The sequence below is a fragment of the Zophobas morio genome, unplaced genomic scaffold, assembly GCF_036711695.1.
Source record: "Zophobas morio isolate AGI-343-1 ecotype UQ-CSIRO unplaced genomic scaffold, CSIRO_AGI_Zmor_V1 ptg000044l, whole genome shotgun sequence".
Lineage (NCBI taxonomy): Eukaryota > Metazoa > Arthropoda > Insecta > Coleoptera > Tenebrionidae > Zophobas > Zophobas morio.
The window spans coordinates 522,236-539,961 of record NW_026972149.1 but is presented as its reverse complement, the minus strand read 5'-3'; the positions used below and the strand labels follow the sequence as shown (position 1 = coordinate 539,961).

At 32.9% G+C, this 17,726-nt stretch overlaps 1 protein-coding gene across 1 annotated transcript; it reads left to right on the top strand.

Annotated features, from left to right (window-relative positions):
- Positions 1 to 4,209: 4,209 nt before the first annotated feature.
- Positions 4,210 to 14,952, top strand: LOC135141460 (uncharacterized). Its single transcript, XM_064072570.1, has 4 exons — positions 4,210 to 4,508; positions 4,721 to 4,852; positions 9,440 to 9,592; positions 14,072 to 14,952. The coding sequence occupies exons 1-4, from the start codon at positions 4,379 to 4,381 to the stop codon at positions 14,140 to 14,142; spliced, it is 486 nt and encodes a 161-aa protein (XP_063928640.1). The 5' UTR covers positions 4,210 to 4,378; the 3' UTR covers positions 14,143 to 14,952.
- The last annotated feature ends 2,774 nt before the right edge of the window (positions 14,953 to 17,726 follow it).

The window sequence follows — 17,726 nt, the reverse complement described above, 5'->3', positions numbered from 1 at the left end:
GAGTGGTAGGGGTGCTAATAGTTCCTTGGTCAATAATAGCTGACGTATGAAATTGTGCGGTTTAGAAAGAATTTATTTGGTTATCCGGTGTTAGGCTTTCCTATTTTCGTGCAATTTGTTAAAGGTCTAAGGTATACCTGAATATAAAGATACTGTCCTTTCGTGTTTCTTGGTTTGCATGCGTGTTCACTGATTTCGCTCTTTCCTTATCAAAGGGAAATCTAAAAATATTAGAACTTGCATGCTAGCCCATAAATTAACCGTCTTACTTTCATTACCTTGCCATTGTACGGTTCCAAATCTTTTATCAATATACTTAACATTTTGATAATAATAAATATCAAGGTTGTCTTTTATCAGCCATAGTTGGTGGCAGTCAAGAATTCTTTGCTTATACTGCTTATGTAACTGTAAAATGCCCGTTTATTATGGAAATTCGTGGCCACGGTCAACATACTCCATTCAGGTCAGGCGCTAACTCACCACCCAGTGCCAGTGGTGGCTCGACAACTATACCGAAAATAATTACTACCTCTACACGCCACTAACTACTAAATCCAATCATTCGCCCCACATTGAATGCAACAGTAGCTGCACTGCTCACCCTCTAATCGACCTTTCATAAATTCATCGACCCCAAACATAGTCTGAATTTTAAGTACGCCACTGTTACGTCAGTTACTTGGAAAATTCGGATTTTCACACAGAACCTGCATATTTTACCGTTTGATGGCAGGTTCGATATTTTCTTTTGACTAGCATAAACACGTTATGAACATTCTGAAAGGCTTTTATAATCAAATCCTATTATTACTTTTTCGTATACAAAAAGATTATTTTGAAAAGGATTTGATACACGTCTTAATCTCGTTGTTTCCATCTCAGTTTTGTTGTTGTTGGGCCACCGTTCTAAATTTTACAACGTCTTCGGCGCTTGTATATAGTTTCAGAGCTGCAAAACGCCTCATCTTTTCGTCAACAGTAGGCACCGTAGTCAGTACTACACGCCCAAACTACTTTGCCGTGTTTATTATTCGATATAGTGTTTGGGCATTGTTCTGATCCATAAATCAAAACAATGGTAATAGCAGACCTAAAGATGAAGATGGTAACTTTGTATGGATAGTTCTATTTTCAGGTGTTCCCGCCAAGCGATAAGGCACACTTTGAATACTGAGTATGCAAATATAGGCAACCATTTATGCAATTTGCTATTTCAACGTTTTTATTTTTAATTAAGAATTCATTTCGTGCACGTTCTGCGTATTTACTTTAAGAAACTCACAAATTTCTTCTGTCACTTCCGAAAATATGTCAGTTATACCATAAATAAATGTAAAATATAATGCAGGTTTACATTACATATTCAATGTTTGTAAACGAAATATCCTGTACATGTTAAAACAGTAGCAAAGATATCCTTGAAAGTTTAAACGAGGCATAAATTTTTATTCGTATGTGACTAATTTTGTTATAATAATACAGTTAATATGCTAATGAAAAGCAACAGCGTTTTTGTCAACAATAAAAGAACTTCCTTTTGCCGAAGGAATGTGGAAAGAATTATGTTCGAAATTTTAGCTGCTCGGAAAGTTGGACGATTGTCGTTGGTACAGCAAGGACGTCTTCAGACAAGGATGTTATAACAAAATCTAGACATGAATTATGTCCGAAATGTATTTTTCATGTCTAACGTATGTACGGAAAGTAATCTAACAAGGTTATTTTGATGTCTGTCTGCGTTGTGTGTTGGCAACATTATCGACGAATACCGTGAAAATAATGACGTGGTTGTTATTTTTTTTTTAAATACTTCGCTCTCAAAAAATTATGTTATCTTCAAATATGGTTAAGAAAAACTTACTTTAAGCATTGTAAATTTTTTTATCAATTCAGCAGATTTTTTCTCCAGTAAATTATTTCAATATTTGATTTACTTCCTTTATTACCGTTAACCAATTTTGGAGAAGTTTTCTATCTCCAAGGTTGTGTAGGATGTATAATAATGTATACCACGTTTTTAATTACTCAAAAATACTTTAATACATAGGTGTACAGTTTCTCCAGAGCTTTCTTTACTATTCCTCACCAGCTTTTTCTTCCATACCCTAATGTCTATCCTCCATAGATCTTCCTCGACGCTGTTCAACCATCTTCTCCGTGGTCTATCTCCTTGTTTGACCCCGTACTCCACCTTCTTAATTCCTCGATAGATTTCTCTTCCGTCTTTCCAATCTTGCCTCGCCCACCAAAACCCAAGTTCCGCACTCATATATACCATTTACTCTAATTACCGTCCTATATACCCTTCCTTTTACTTTCTTGATACAAAGCTCGACTTCATTAGTTGTCTCATCATCTCGTATTTTCGGTTTCCCTTTGTTATTATTGCCTCATTTTCTTATTCGTCCTTGCTATTTTTCTTTATCTTCACCCCTAAGTATGTAAAGCCTCGTACTCTTTCGAAAACAGATTCGTCTCCTATTATCACACATTTAGTTTTTCTTTGAATTGTGCTTATTCCAAATGTTCTTGCTTCTTTACTATTCTTCTTGCAACTCTTTTCATTTCTTTTTTGTTTTTGCAAGTATTGTTGTCGGCGAATGCTATACATCGATGCTCGTTTTTGAGTATTGTGTTTTCCATTTTGATCTTACATTTCCGCATTATCATTTCTAGAACGAGGTTGAATAATGTTGTCGTCAACGGGTCTCCTTGTCTAAGTCTTTGTGATACTTCAACCTCTTTGAATCTTGTCCCTTTCAGGGATATTTCATTTTTTGTTTTTTGAAGTGTCATTTTGACCAGGTTTATTAACTTGCTGGGTATCTTCATCTCCTTCATAGCTTGGTACCTTTGTATACTGCCTGTTTTGTCATATGTCCGTCTAAAGTCCACGAAAACTACATATAGGATGATTTTATATTCATAAGAGTTCGTTTGTTATTCTTTCAATGTGAAAATTTGGTCTATTATATATTATAAATTGCAACATGTCAAAATTTAGACCTAAATTAATTACAACAACGTCAACTTTCTCAATAAATTTTAACGTCAAAATAGCTTGATAGTTTTAACGACAATTGTATACCAGATCTGCCAACTGTAACTGTTTTGTTTAAAAATCGCATGGTGTTTCATTAATAACCTCGGACCTTTTGCTAGTAACGTCAACTATGTCAATTAATTTTAACGTCTAAACACGTTGACGATCGTGTGACATTTTTACAACAGAACTACCAACAGCCAACTTTAATAATTTCTTTTGTTCGCACGGTATTTGGCTAATAACGTAGAAACAATGTTGTAAAACACTATTTGTTCCAGTAATTGTAGTTAGATTATTTAATGTGGTGGTTGAGAAAACATGCAACTTGTAAGTTTACAAATTTGGCTATTACGTTGCATCATTATTATTAACATACCTCCAAACGAACTCGCGTCAGTGCAGAATTAGCACTGCATGATTCCGGTAACAGCATGTACATGTTTGTTTACGTCCTGGGATTCACAGGAACTTAAAAAAGTAACATGTGTTATGGAAGGAACAGATTATATTAAAATAAATTGATGGCATGGTTGACTTTCAAGGTTAGTCTTAATCAGGTGTCATACCAAAAGGTCGCCGCTCCAATATGCATTACCTAATAAATAATGAAATATATCGATTCTGACCAGCCGGCTGTATACTTCGCCGAGAATACCGCATGATCGCGTGCAAATTAATTTTTTTTTTAGGTTTATCTCAGGTTATAGAGTTCAAGAAAATGTATAAATATGTCAAAGCGCGATAAGTTATTTGATTACTCGTGTCTAGGGCAGGTTTCATTTGCAAATTAGCTAATCGTACCGGAGGGATCAAGATGTCTTGAATTCTTACTTAGAGTTTTACAGCGGCACATTTAGACCGACTGCGGTATATTTTTAGGCGAACGCAAATGTCTGCAGGTTAATTTGTCCGACTGACTGTAGGAAGGTTATAAATAATAAGCTGTATGTAAAGCAGGGGTTGGACATGTCGATGGGAGCAGGGTGGGGACGGCGGTGGGGGGTCGTTCGAGACATTAGGATGCGATGGATAAATCACCTTGTCTGGAAAGTATAATAAGAAAATGGTGAAACTGAAGCGGGAGGGGGCTGCAGCGATGACGTAATAGATCGCGTGCCATAAAACGTTTCAGGCGCCGTAGGGCCGGCTGCCTTATCGCCTCAAGATCCATCCACAAGACGCTAATTCTATGCTATACACACGTGCCTGACTTAATGTAAAGTTTAGAGCGCTTGCGCACAAATGGTGCCTGACCGAAGCTCTGCACCATAACGCATTTTGACCAGGGCTGTGATTATAACACCTCGTTGAAGTCTTTCAAGTCACAAGATGAACGCGCTATACGTGACAGTGTCCATTCCGTTACTGCTTGTGCTGGCTGGCTTCAACCACGCTCATGGACTTACGACTTTCGGCAAGACGAATAACCAAGGCACGCAACAGCCGCAAAAACCAGCTGGTACGGATTTCTCCAAATACTATTAAGAAATGATGAAGTTTTGCACGAATATGAGAATCCTGGTTCGGTATTACTTCGTCAGACCTCATCATGTTCGTCCCGCATCTGCTTCTGACTTTTTGTGTTTTTGCCTTTGTTTTTGTTTCTCCGGGTACCTTATTCCCTTTTTTTCCCGTTTGAAGGGGCTTAAGTAATTTTGGCATATGTTTCAGCACAAGCTAGGGCCTGCACAAAACAGGACGACTGTGCTATAATCAAGGGAACCACATGTATTAAGAACCAGTGTCTTTGCGGAAACAACGAAGGTCCTGCCAATGGTAGTAAATGCATTGCGCAAAAGCAAGGTGAGCATTTAAAATTTTTCATGTCGTGAAGTGTTAGTGTTGTGGTGTGTTAGTGTTACAGTCTTAGTTATCAGTAGTGATACATCGTCCAATTAGACTTCTGTGATAACATCCAAAAATTCACTTGCAAAATTGACGTCTAGTGACCACGTTAAGGAACTAAAATGCTAGATTTCAGTTACTTTAAGTTGTAAAAGTTTTCTAAAATAAAAATTATCAAGAATAATAATAAAATGCTTCAAAATACAAAACTAGAAACAAAATGTCCACTAATTCACCAACAAGGTGGACACCATCAGCACAATGAAAAAATGTTTCATTGTCAAGCTTGCTTGAAAAATGCGTCTGAATGTTTATCTTAAATTACACATTTCTCTTAAAGTGTTTTGTTTAATAACATTTATAAAACGTACAAATAAAAAGGATAAAAGAGGAAACGCCTTGACGACCGGGTATATGCAGCGACAGCTATAAAACCATGTCAATTTCATTAGACGAAAGTGGAGAAAAAAAATGTAAATTATATACACTGACCGGCAAAAAAACCGGCCATCCTGAAAAATATTGCAAAACCACTTTAAAAATTATTAAGAACCATTCACTATTGACACATGAGCAAAAAAAAGAAGACAAATAAACGCAGAATTAAATTTAATTTAACAAAATAATATAAACAGACCAAGTACGGTACTTTCTTAATTAAAACAATAAAGGAAGCTGTTGTGCTAAACAGTGTTTTTCATCATTTGATTATAAGTTTGGCAGTTAATAAACGTCTCTCAAATTGTCGCTCTGATCGAGGATGGTCGTAGTCAGCGCTATGTATATTTCCAGTATGGCCGTTTTTTTTTACCGGTTAGTGTATAAATCCTATTGTTTTTAAAGTAGACGAGTCGAAGGTGAAATTAGTCCGAATAAATAAGCCCGACCTTGCGTTTCTGCATAATTCACGAAACGTTTGTTATAGTGATGTAAAGATACTTTGTTTTTGGAAAATGCGTGGTATAATTTGACTAGTAATTGTTTTTTTATTTAAAGAACCATTTACTGTTAACACAGGATGTACAAATTAACTAAAAAATAAACAAGTAAATACAATCACTAGTTAAAAAATAATTTTTAAGGTGGTTTAGTGAAATATTTCAAGGTGGCCGTTTTTTTTGTCGGTCAGTGTATATAATTTTTAAGATATTTTGGAAGTACAAAAATGTATTCCTAAAATAATCGTTCTTTAAATAATTTTGGAATTTATGATTTTGTTATTATACTGACAAGTTTTAAATGAGTTGAGTATACTTTTGATGTCCAAAGTCAAGTAGTCAGTGGTGAATAATTTAAGATTTGTTGATACTCAATATAGTAAGTTCAGTTGTTTTAGAACTGTATAAAGTTTGACCATATAAAGTGGTGAAGCTTAATTAATTTTGGCCACCTAAAATTTTAAAAATTTTTATTTTTATAATATTCAAGTAGTTGCCGGATGTTTTAATTTGTACATATTTTTTGCCTTTTCATGTTTTCCTAGTGTTTCACAGCTTGTAGATTGTGAAATTCCAAGTACCCGATTTCTGTCCGTTTATCTGTTATGGTCGGTCATATCTCTGCGGGTCACCGGCCCTCAAAAATTTTTATACAACTCGGAGGCTGCGCTTAAAATTAATAGAAGTTTAATGGTGACAATGACCTTATAATAACTTTGTTAATCACAACATGTTTAATACCCAGTCTGTGTTGTCGCAAAGACTAATCAAGATTTGCCTATTCAACAACCCTCTCAAAAATATTATTGAGAATCTCATGTGAAATATACGTTATGGCATGCTACTCGATTTGTAGTTTAATAATTTGGTTAGAATTAGTTCCATTATACATAACAAAATTAATATTATGTATATGTACTTCAGTAACATTTTTTTTTATTTACTCAATAAAATTATTTAAGATAAAAATTAAATACATATTACTAAAGCACAAATATTGTTGCATGTCGAAGCACATTTTTTAACAAACATTTACACAAATGAAACATAATGTCACTTCATACATTTCAAAATTGACTTAAAAAAAGATGACGTCATCCAGGTGACAGACGGAAGCGGGAGAACCAGCTAAAGAAACGTTGTAACGGCTACTTTCATATTTCTTCGACGTTTCATGACCCCTCAGGTTTCCCCTTTTCCGTTTGTCTGTCATCGGTCTGTATATCTGTATCGATATTTATTGTACAGATAAACCTCCGAAACCACTGGAGTGATTCTTATGAAATTTTATGTGCATTGCAGGAATACCGTAGGTGAAACGCTAACCAAAATTTGTCTGGTTATACCCACCAACAATTTGATAACGTCATCGTACTCCTATTCTTGTGGTTTATGAATTCACCTTAATTCTTTACACTGGCTCTTTGGTAAAAAATAAGAATTGTATAAAAATATGTGAATATGCTGTGAAATCTTATAAACCCTTTAAGGTTATCGTTCACAATTTATCTGTTTATTTCCTCCAAAAACTTAACGAGGTCATCTCAAAATTTTGATGAATAAATCTAATCTAAAATGTTATGACTTATGAATCAATAATTGTGGTTTATCAGTTCATTCGTATTCTTTAGAATTTATTTGCGCAATCTTACGATAATTTTTGATAGAGTTAAATTGTTATGCAATCGACGTGGTAGAACAAGTACAATCAATAATTATTAGCAAGTATTTCTTTAATGTAACCACGCTTAATGCATTCGCCGTGGTCGCAGTTATTTTACACATATATAATTCTTATTTACTCTTTTTCGTTTTTTAATAAACCAAAATCACCGTTTAATGTCAAACGCCACGTTTGTAATTTTTTCGTCGACCCCACGTCGTGATTGTTGATTTTAAAATATAAATAATTTCCCTTTTCCCGTATTTACCGTTGATATAACATGTAAATTCATCAGAAAAAGAAAAACACATTTTCGCTTATAATTCCAGATGTTGCGTACATGCCGAGTCAATTTGCGCATCGCATTTGGGCAAGTTTTTCATGTCAAACTTTAATAGAAATTGTTTATTTAAAAGTTCCTGACCGCCGACAGTGGCGATCAATTTTTCTTGACATAATTTCGATATTTTTGTAAACCTGAAAACGACAGTTCAAGGCCAGGTTGACAGAATATGTTGCAGCCGTACGAGTTGGATAAACGTGGAAGGAAATAATTACTGAATAAAAAACGTATGCGATTGTGGAGCTTGTTTTATCGATTCAAGTTCCCGCGAGTACGGTTTTGACAAAAATAGTGTTAATAGTGTCGAAAAAATTCTTATTTGGGCGTAACACGCTAAGTGATTTGGCTTTTCGGCGGAAAATGCTGGAGTAACGAGTTTATTTAAAAATACTCGAGATAAGTCAAAAAATTTACGAGCAGCTTAATTCTAATAGATACAACTTAATATAAACACGCACAACAATAGACCCCTAATAACATAAATTATATTGGATAAAGCTTCCGCAAGCACGAAACGCTAAACGAGATGGTCTAAACAGGTCGGGAAAGTGTGGCTTGTAATACGATATAACAGTTCGATGAAGAAGCGGCTACATTATATGGTTATATTTTCATTTTATTTGTATCTATCTTATTCTTTTGTTGGGTTTATTTATTTTTGATATTTATTTTTGGTGGAGGCGCCGGGTCATGTTGGATTTACAGTTATTTTTAATTTAATTTAAGTTACAATTAAAGCAATATGGTTAGTTATAGAAACGTATTATTTATTGGCACCATTATTTATTAATGTGTTTTCTTGATTTAATGTCACAAGTGTGTTTTTAATTTAATTATTATGGTGGAGGCGCCGGGTTATCAACAATGTTTAAGGACATTTAAACGTGTATCTAGTTTAATGTGATGCATCACTGTACGTAAATTAACTTCTTCAAAAGTTTTGTTTGCATAAATGCTCGTCGTAATGTAAACAGATTATACTCGAATGATTGATTTAAATAAAATTTAAAATAAAATCCAATTTACAATTGCAACAAATGTAAAGCCATTACTATGCGCACAAATTCGCCCACATTTTAGTGGTTATTAAAACCCCGTGAGTTGTTCAGAAATGCGTATAAATTTTTACCCCTAAATTAATTTTTTACATTTTTTTATGTAGTTTATTTTTTTGCAAGTATTTCACTTCACGTACATTCAATACTTCTGAAAGACATCTTAATATATACGGATAAACTTGTAACTTTGATCCTTTTGTTAATTAGGGACCAAAACAAACTCTCTGAATTGTCTTTTCGCACGTTCAATTTCCGTACCGTCAATATTTTTTTTCAGGAATGAAATTTCTACATTTTAAAAGATTAAAAACGAGATAGAAGTTTTAAATTAGGACGTTGTATGTAAATATTGGCTTTTCTTTTACCTTCATGCTTTTATTAGTTAACGTGCGATTTTTCGGTGACAAATTTACGATTTATTTTAATAAACACTAAGGCGACAAATTAATATTCACGTACTTAATTTAGGCCATGAATTATACATTAATGGCGTACATTGAACCGTTGTACTAAAAATAATTATTGATCAAATTTATATTTCAGGACCAAACCACTTATGCGAAAAAGACGCTGACTGCGTTGATGATGCTCACTGTCTTTCACCACCGACAAACAAAAGCAAAACCCTTAGACCAACCGACAAAGTATGCGTATGCGATGAAGGAGTACCGGAGACACAACAAGGAACTTGTGGAGGTAAAAAAAAAATTGTAGATAATCATGTCAATGCGGTAAATCGCACAAATTTTTTCAATACTTCTAGTCTTCGTAATACCCAACACTAAACATTAATATGATCAGAAATATATTTATCATTACGTATATTAATAATTCTCTTTTCTTCGCACTGAAATAACTTAGCTACTGCTTGTTTATTGAAAACACACAACATAAATTTTATTTTTTTTTTATATTTGCTGCTACACTTGGGAGCATCAATGTTTCTTACAGAGATTAATTAATTCTTAAAATTTGCAACTTTTTGGTTCCTTGATAGATTTCTTTATCGTTATATGTTTTGTTTGCTTATTATTTAACTTTATTGGAGTTTTAACTCCTTTCTTTTCGTATTATAAAACACGTATACGATGTGCGCCGGAATAGGATGTCAAGTTCGACACCGGCACCAGTCTGAACAAATGTCATCACGACGGGCTGGATCGCCGGGACTCAGTAGCGGGTGATAATCACTGAATTTAATCGTCACTTATTCTACAAATACAATTACCGAAAACGTAATTAGTAAAGGGTATTAACAGCGGAGTGCAACGAAGCGATGTTATTCTATTCTTAAATAAACGAAATGCAGCCCGTACCGAGTTTGACCTTGCCTAACCCTACGGTAATCCGCTGTATATTATTATAATAAACCACAATTGAGAATGCATGGATATTTATTTGAATTAACCCAATCATAGTTATTAATCATCATTTTGTGAAAAATTTACAAATGCAACATATTTTGGTATTTTGTTGAACAAATAAGTCTAAAGACTGAATTTTCGACGAAGACACCCTTGTGTCCTTTGGGTAGAAGTCAAGAAGTGCATGGTTGCAGTTGAGTTTTGGGTTACCCAGATATACTCAACTATGCACCTAAATCGTCTCGGGTTTTTAAAAGTAGACAATATTGGTTAATTTTGTTGTTTATGACTGTCACTTAAGTCATTTGAAAAAATATCTTTGAATATGTGTATGATGATTATTAGCTCAAAGTGAATTAAACAGTTTGATCTTTTAAAATTTTTATCGGCCTTGGCCATTTGAAATTTGTTTTCTGAAATTCCAGCAAGTATTATTTTGTTTTCCCATGGCGCAGCGACCCAATATCTCTCAACTCAGATATTCTCACACTGAGAAAAATAATTTGTTTGAGCGAAGTTTAAGTTGCAAAAATTACAATAATGTTCCGGTGACAACTAATATCATGCATTCAAGCATTGAAAGATATTTTACAAATATTTATTACTTGCTGCCCTCGTATTAGCCACCGCAGTAATAAAAACCGATTTTTCCACGTTAAATAAAAAGTCTTGTTTGCCTGCTTTCCATGACGTGGCGCGCGATATAGCTTCCCAAATTAGAAACCATATGTTCCGTGTTTCTCAATCATTATCCCTTATTGCCGGATTTTTTCGATTAAACGAAAGCAAAATCAAAGATTGCACGACTAAGTTTTATAGCCGTGTTATTTAAATTTCCTCCGTTTGCACATTTCCTTTTCCGACTTTCGTTCGCTAAAGTAGTGTGGTGATATATACTTTAAAAATGTACATGTTGGTCTCGATATCGATTCGCAGTACAAGTACTAATTTAAGTTTAATTATATGCAATCTTCAAATCCAAAGTTCTCTGCTTTGCCGCGGAATTTTCTGCGATAACTGCACATTAATTAAATCAACTGCAGTATATGCAGTAGTTTATTATTTATCGTTGAAAAATTAATACAGTGTAGATCTTATCAAAGGTATTGTTGAGGTTCTTAAAAAGGGTATGCTACGACTATAGCGTAAGAAATTTTTATTTTTTAGTTAAGAGAGTAACATTCAATCGCTCGAAAAGGGAACACTGTTGTATACAGTTACTGTAACAATTAGTTGATGGCGTGCTACTTCGTTTAAGTATGCTTTCCGACGGGTTAATATTTGCAAATAAATTGCTTTTGTGACCGACTTATTTCACTGGCTGTTTCGATTACTGAAGAAGCATGATACAACAAAATTTAGTTTATAAAATCAAAATGCACTTTGTTATCGGGATCGCGTGAAAACTTTTTATCATGTACTCATCCAATCAAACCCTATCGCGTTTCGCCAACAAGGTTGGCATCATCGACACTACTAAGATTTTTTGCACTACGACGTAATTAATAATGAAATAATCAAAATTCTACGTTCTTCGAGATAAAGCAAATCATTCTACGTTCTAGTTATTGTTATTTCCAATTTGCGAATTAGAAAAGTATCATCAAGTAGCCGTATTTCAGTAATTGAATGAATAAAACGATATCGACTAAAGTCCTGAAGGCGTTTTTTCTTTGCAGGAAATTTTATAAGAATAACGGGCTCATATATTTTAACCTGATTGCCACTTAACTAAGCGTTTGTGATAGCGTGTTAAGTGTTGCGAGTTGATTGCTGATATGATTTCTTCCTTGATAAGCTTTCGGGTAAGAAAGTTATAAAATCAGGGGCATAAATTGTATACATATTTAGTGGTTTTTTGACCACATAGTTTTTGTATATTAATAAATATCGTGTAGGTGGCTAATAATATAAAGATGGTGAAAATAGGATTACTATTGAGTTAATATAGCGATAAACCGTTTTGCTTAAATATATAGGTTTATTTCGTTATACAGTACTGATTTATTTTGACTCTAGTATGGTAATATATCTCCTTTTATTTTTAAAAGAAAAGTTGAAAATTGCTATAAAACCAAGAAATACATATTAACCCCATTCTTAGTATTAGTTTTCAACACGATATTTTTTAAAAACACGTTAACTTGCGCTTGGTCAAATTTCAGCCAAAAATGGGGTGTTTGATACTAACCTTTAGCAGAGGCGTTTTTTAATCTGAAGGAAAAATAAAACAATTTAGAATGTGAATGTGTACATGTAGAATGTGGTCGTGGGGAAATATAGTACATAGTTTACACTTGTTTGCGTGATCTAAGTATGAAAAATGAGTGCCATGTTCATACGAAATACTATTAGACATTATCGTTGGTTTTGTATAAAGAAGAAAATGCAATAAATTATTACCACATTAATGAGGTAACACTCGTTGCGTTATAACAAATTTCATATATTCAGCTTTCATCTGTGTAACGGCGTTTTTGTTTAACGTTCAATCGTGTTTCAAATTTAAGAAAAATTAAAACTATTAAAAATTATATTACAGACCACCAGAATAATCGTTGCCTAATTTTAATTTTTTTTTATATTCGTTTGAAAAACAGGTTTATTTCAGTAAGACAATATAGAGATTACTATATATAGTATGTAATACGATAATACATTTTATTTTATCGGTACATGTTTGTTCTGAAACAGTGTTTATTGTTAGAAGAAATATCTCTTCAATAAAAGCGCAAATTAAAAAACTGATATTTGTTGTTCGAAGTACACACTGGATACAAAAGGTCATTCTAATAATGCACCTATTATCATATTAGTTTCTAAAGATACTTTGCACATTATTGATCCTGGCAGAGACGAAATTACGTAGTACTTTCTACATCACGAGTGTCATTGGTATAAATAATGGACAGCAAAGGATTCAGTGTGCAACCTTGTATTTTTTTCTTTTATATTCTAACTTCCTTTTTTTAATGGGATATTGGTCAATAATCAATATAGTCTGTTTCAAATTCTTTGTTACACATAACGTAGATTACATTTTTAATATTTCGTATGTAATTGTGTAATTGCACTCTATGCACAGGCGCTGAAATCAATACGTACCAGAGGATTCCTAAACGTGTAACTTTTGAGCTATTATTTACAATTACTTAAGTAATGCCATTAATTAATTAAATGATTTTGAAACTGAGAGTTTCAGTTTGAACGTTAATCAAATAAAGTTGATTTAAAGAATATTTCATGATGTGACTTGAAATGGATAACACTTATAATATGTGATTTACTTGTGAATGTTACGACGGTTAACAGGGAGGCATTTAAGCCCTTCCACAATTTGTGTAAGTATATTTAACTTTCAGTTCTCTGAAATCTATGCATGCGATAAAATAAACTGCGCTTAATTAAATGGAGATAAATTATGTGATGTTGTATGAAACTCTGGTAATATTTAATTGGGTATAATAGTTTGGAGTTAACTGTATGCTCGACTCTGCAAAACAAACAGGAAAAATGTTCATGTTTTACATGGCCACATGGGATGGTCAAATTTTATTTCATGAGACAATATTGTGCTTATTGAGAACAGGTGACACTATTATTTTGCCATTCAACTTTTACGAAATTGCGCTTCCGCAATATATTTATTAATAATTAATAAATAAATGAAATTGAGTATGATAAAACCTGACAAATATACAAGTATCAATGATGTTTTTGATGTTATGAAGTATTTTTCATGAAACATATTCAACGTGATGCGAAAATTTTTGTTCTTTTTTCGTATTGTAACGAATTCTTTTTTTTTTAGGGGAATCGAATTTCCTGGTGCTGCCTGGATTAGTAATGATCATCACGAGCTTGTCAAGGACACTGTACTAAATTCCGGAAGTACTTGAAGACATCAACCAACCAATTTTCACTTGAAAGTTACCAATTACTTTAATTAAACCATGTTACAGTGCATGAATTAAAATAATTTTCACAATTTTTGCAAATTTTGTTTGGAAAATTATAATTTGAGAAAATATGTAAAGTGTCAAACTCGGTTGTCAGCTATATAATATGTATCAGAGTTGCACTTTTAGTCAGTTTATGGATGTTAAATGTGTAGTTGTTTTAAAGAATTTATTGTAAATTTCAATTCGGTAAAACGATGGTTACAAATAGAGAGATTCTGGTGCATCATGACAGTACAATTGTAGAAAATTAGTGTTTTGAATGTGTTATTTTTTTACACGAGCACTCTCTTAAACATCATTACACATGTAGAGGACTAAACGGAATTAGGGCACATATGTATTTTATTAATCACCAAAAATAATAAAAATATACATAAATAAATTACAATACAAATAAAGTAAATTTATTGTAATTTTATATGTCTTACATTATATTCCAATATTTATAAATAAATTATAATAAAATTACTTAAGTCATCCCCTTATTGCGTCGTAATTCGTCAAATACTTGGCTGTCCAACGGTATGTATTTCTTTAATAAATTATTTATACTTAATTTCATTTATTATTGTAATTTTCCAACGTATTTTTCATAGAAAAATGCCCAATTTCGGTTAGCAACACACTTTCCACTATTGGCTTAAACGTTATTCACTTAATTTGAAAATAAAGTGCACGTTTATCAGCAGACTCATTTTTTTCAAATGTAACACCTTATATTTTTGGAGATATCCTTTTTTAGACAATAAATAAAAATGGTGTCAAAGTATCACATAATTTATTGCCACTGTACTGTGTTAATTCTGATAAATGTTGGAGTCCATATTTAAAAATCCCATAAATATGTAGTTCTCATATATGTATATGTGTTAATGTATGCAAATAATATATTATTATATAAATGGCTACATTGTCTCTGAAAACTACATTGTCTGTGCTTCTGTTAAGTTGTTTACAATGCAACTTTTCCTGTTTTTAAGAGAGGTAATGGAGTTTACTCGAAATGAAAAGAAATTAAGGTTTGAAAAAAAATATATAGCAGTGACATTAATTAATAAAAAACGAACTCTAACAAAAGAGATCACATCATCAATGGTGCTAACTATTAGTCCACTTAGTCAAATATGTGGCATTTAGTGAATATTAGAAACAGAAATATATCTCTCTGTCTCTGTTCATTTTCGGGTTTTTGACCGTTGTTACCATGTTTGAGATCCTGTAGATTTTCATACGTTAAAGAAATAACTACTCTCGAACTACTTTTGTCTAGCAATAGGTTAAGTTCTTTTCTTTCCATTTCTAGGTCAGGTAATTTGCCATGCTTTTTAAAGTAACAATTAATAGATCTAGTCACTTTACACAAAAGTGAATTTAGGCGATATCTGTGAGCAGCAAGTTGAACTAACATCGTATTAAGAAGTATTTGTTCTTTGAGTAGTTCTCTTAAATTTTAGGACCATTTCATTTTTAAAAATTATGTTTTTATACATTTTAAATACTTATTTATTTTTTCTTGTTTTTACACTTTTATTGATTTTACATGATATGGAAAAAAATACCCCATAAAATTGTGCCTGATTTTCGAACGAAACAATATTTTTTTATCTAAGAATAGTAAGTTTACATAGAGATGTTCATTTTCTGGCGGTAAAATGTAAACAAAACAAGTCGCAAAAATAAGACAAAAAAAGACTGTAGCTCAGAAAAGAAGTCTCACAGATATTTATGATTATGATGCTTACATACACTTTATTAAAGAATTTTATTCTTATTGACAATAATTCATTTTAAAAAAGAAAATCATGTCTTTTTTTATATTTCTGTACAAAAATTGAGTCATTAAACTCCAAGAAATTATCTGATGTCACAGTTCATTGTCAAGAACCAGAAGCTACTATGTAAAACTCACGTTTTAATACCTAAAAAATTTTCATTTGCGATAGATGTCCTTAATTTTGCGACATTGAGAAAGAAGAACATCGCTTCGATATTCCAAGCACTTTATCTCAGTTTTTCTTTTAATATTAGTAAATAAAAACGTGTGTGGTAAATCACAAACGAATGAATATTTTAATATTGTTATTATTGGCTAACTAAACTTGTTAACTTTGTATCAGTGGCGACTAGACGCACGGTTTCCGTGGCAACGGTGTAAACAAAACGTCTAAATAAGTCATGCTTTAGTCTTCGTCTCCGATTTTACCAGCACTTCTTTAGATGTAAGTGGATGTAAGTCTTAATACATTTTATACAAGTGGAGCGAGATAAAAAAATTAGTTTTGCTAATTATTTCACAAATTTCTGGATAATTTTTTAAATATTGAAAATTACTATTTTGCTATGTCCAGTGTGCTTGTAGACGTTGTAATTTTGGGGGGACACGTGCCCTGTGCCCCCTGACACCAGCCGCCCCTGGGTTCATCAATCATCACTCCACGAAATTGTTACTATAGTAGATACGAGTAGTATTTCTCTATTGAGTCGATATTTTGTAAACAGTGGTCACATTAAAAATAAAGGTAGAAGAATTGTTTGTGGGAGTTTGTAAAACAGAATTTAAATTGGTCCGGTTATAACGGCCGTAAGATAATTCTGTATGGTAAAATCATAAACGCACGATTTATCTCGTTTCCTAACAGCATAGTGGTGTTAATTAATTAAAGACAGGAAACCATCCGACATTAATCAGTAATAACGTGTGGTCTTCATTTGGGTATTCACTTGAACTCTCTTGCGAAAATTTGCGAAACTCTAATTAATTTAATATTTTATTTGAGTTAAACTGTCCTCGTTATGATGGAAAGGAGCGTGTTAAATATTACAAAAATGTTGGAACAGCAGCAAACCTGGATCATTGGTAACGAATCGTGAGAATCCAGCGAAGCATGGCTATTATATTAGGTTACTTAACGAACACCAGATGAACAAATGAGTCAGTAAACTGAAAATATTTTTATTACACTTTGTTCTCGTGATGAGATTTTTAACTTGATTTAAAAAAAAATACAATCCGATTTTTCAAGATTATTGAGGCGATTTCGGCGTGCTCGTATTAGAAAATTTTAATTAAAACGCAACACGTTTGCGTTGTAGTAAACGGGCTGTTTGTGCAATTTGCCCGATTTCGTCCCTGTATTGATTACCTGACGACAATTAAAACTCGAATTTTTGCAGGTCCGGAATAACGGAACGACCGACAAGTCGCAAAGGCACTGTGTGCGGGACAAATACATGGCTAATTGGGAATATTAAAACGGAGTTTTATCCCTGTTTCTGTTTAGAGAATCAAAGTAGTTGCTTGAAATTAGGTTCCAGTAGATTTTGAACGAATTTTATCGAATTATGTCACCTGATGGAGAAATGCAGGAGTGGGATTCATTCCTGACGCGGCCAAATTAGGATTTGAATAGGCAACCACAAACCGGAGGCTAACTATTTCTATAGTGTAATTTGGGTTCGGGGATTACGTGCAGCGATGATAGACTCGTTGATTTTAAAGGAATG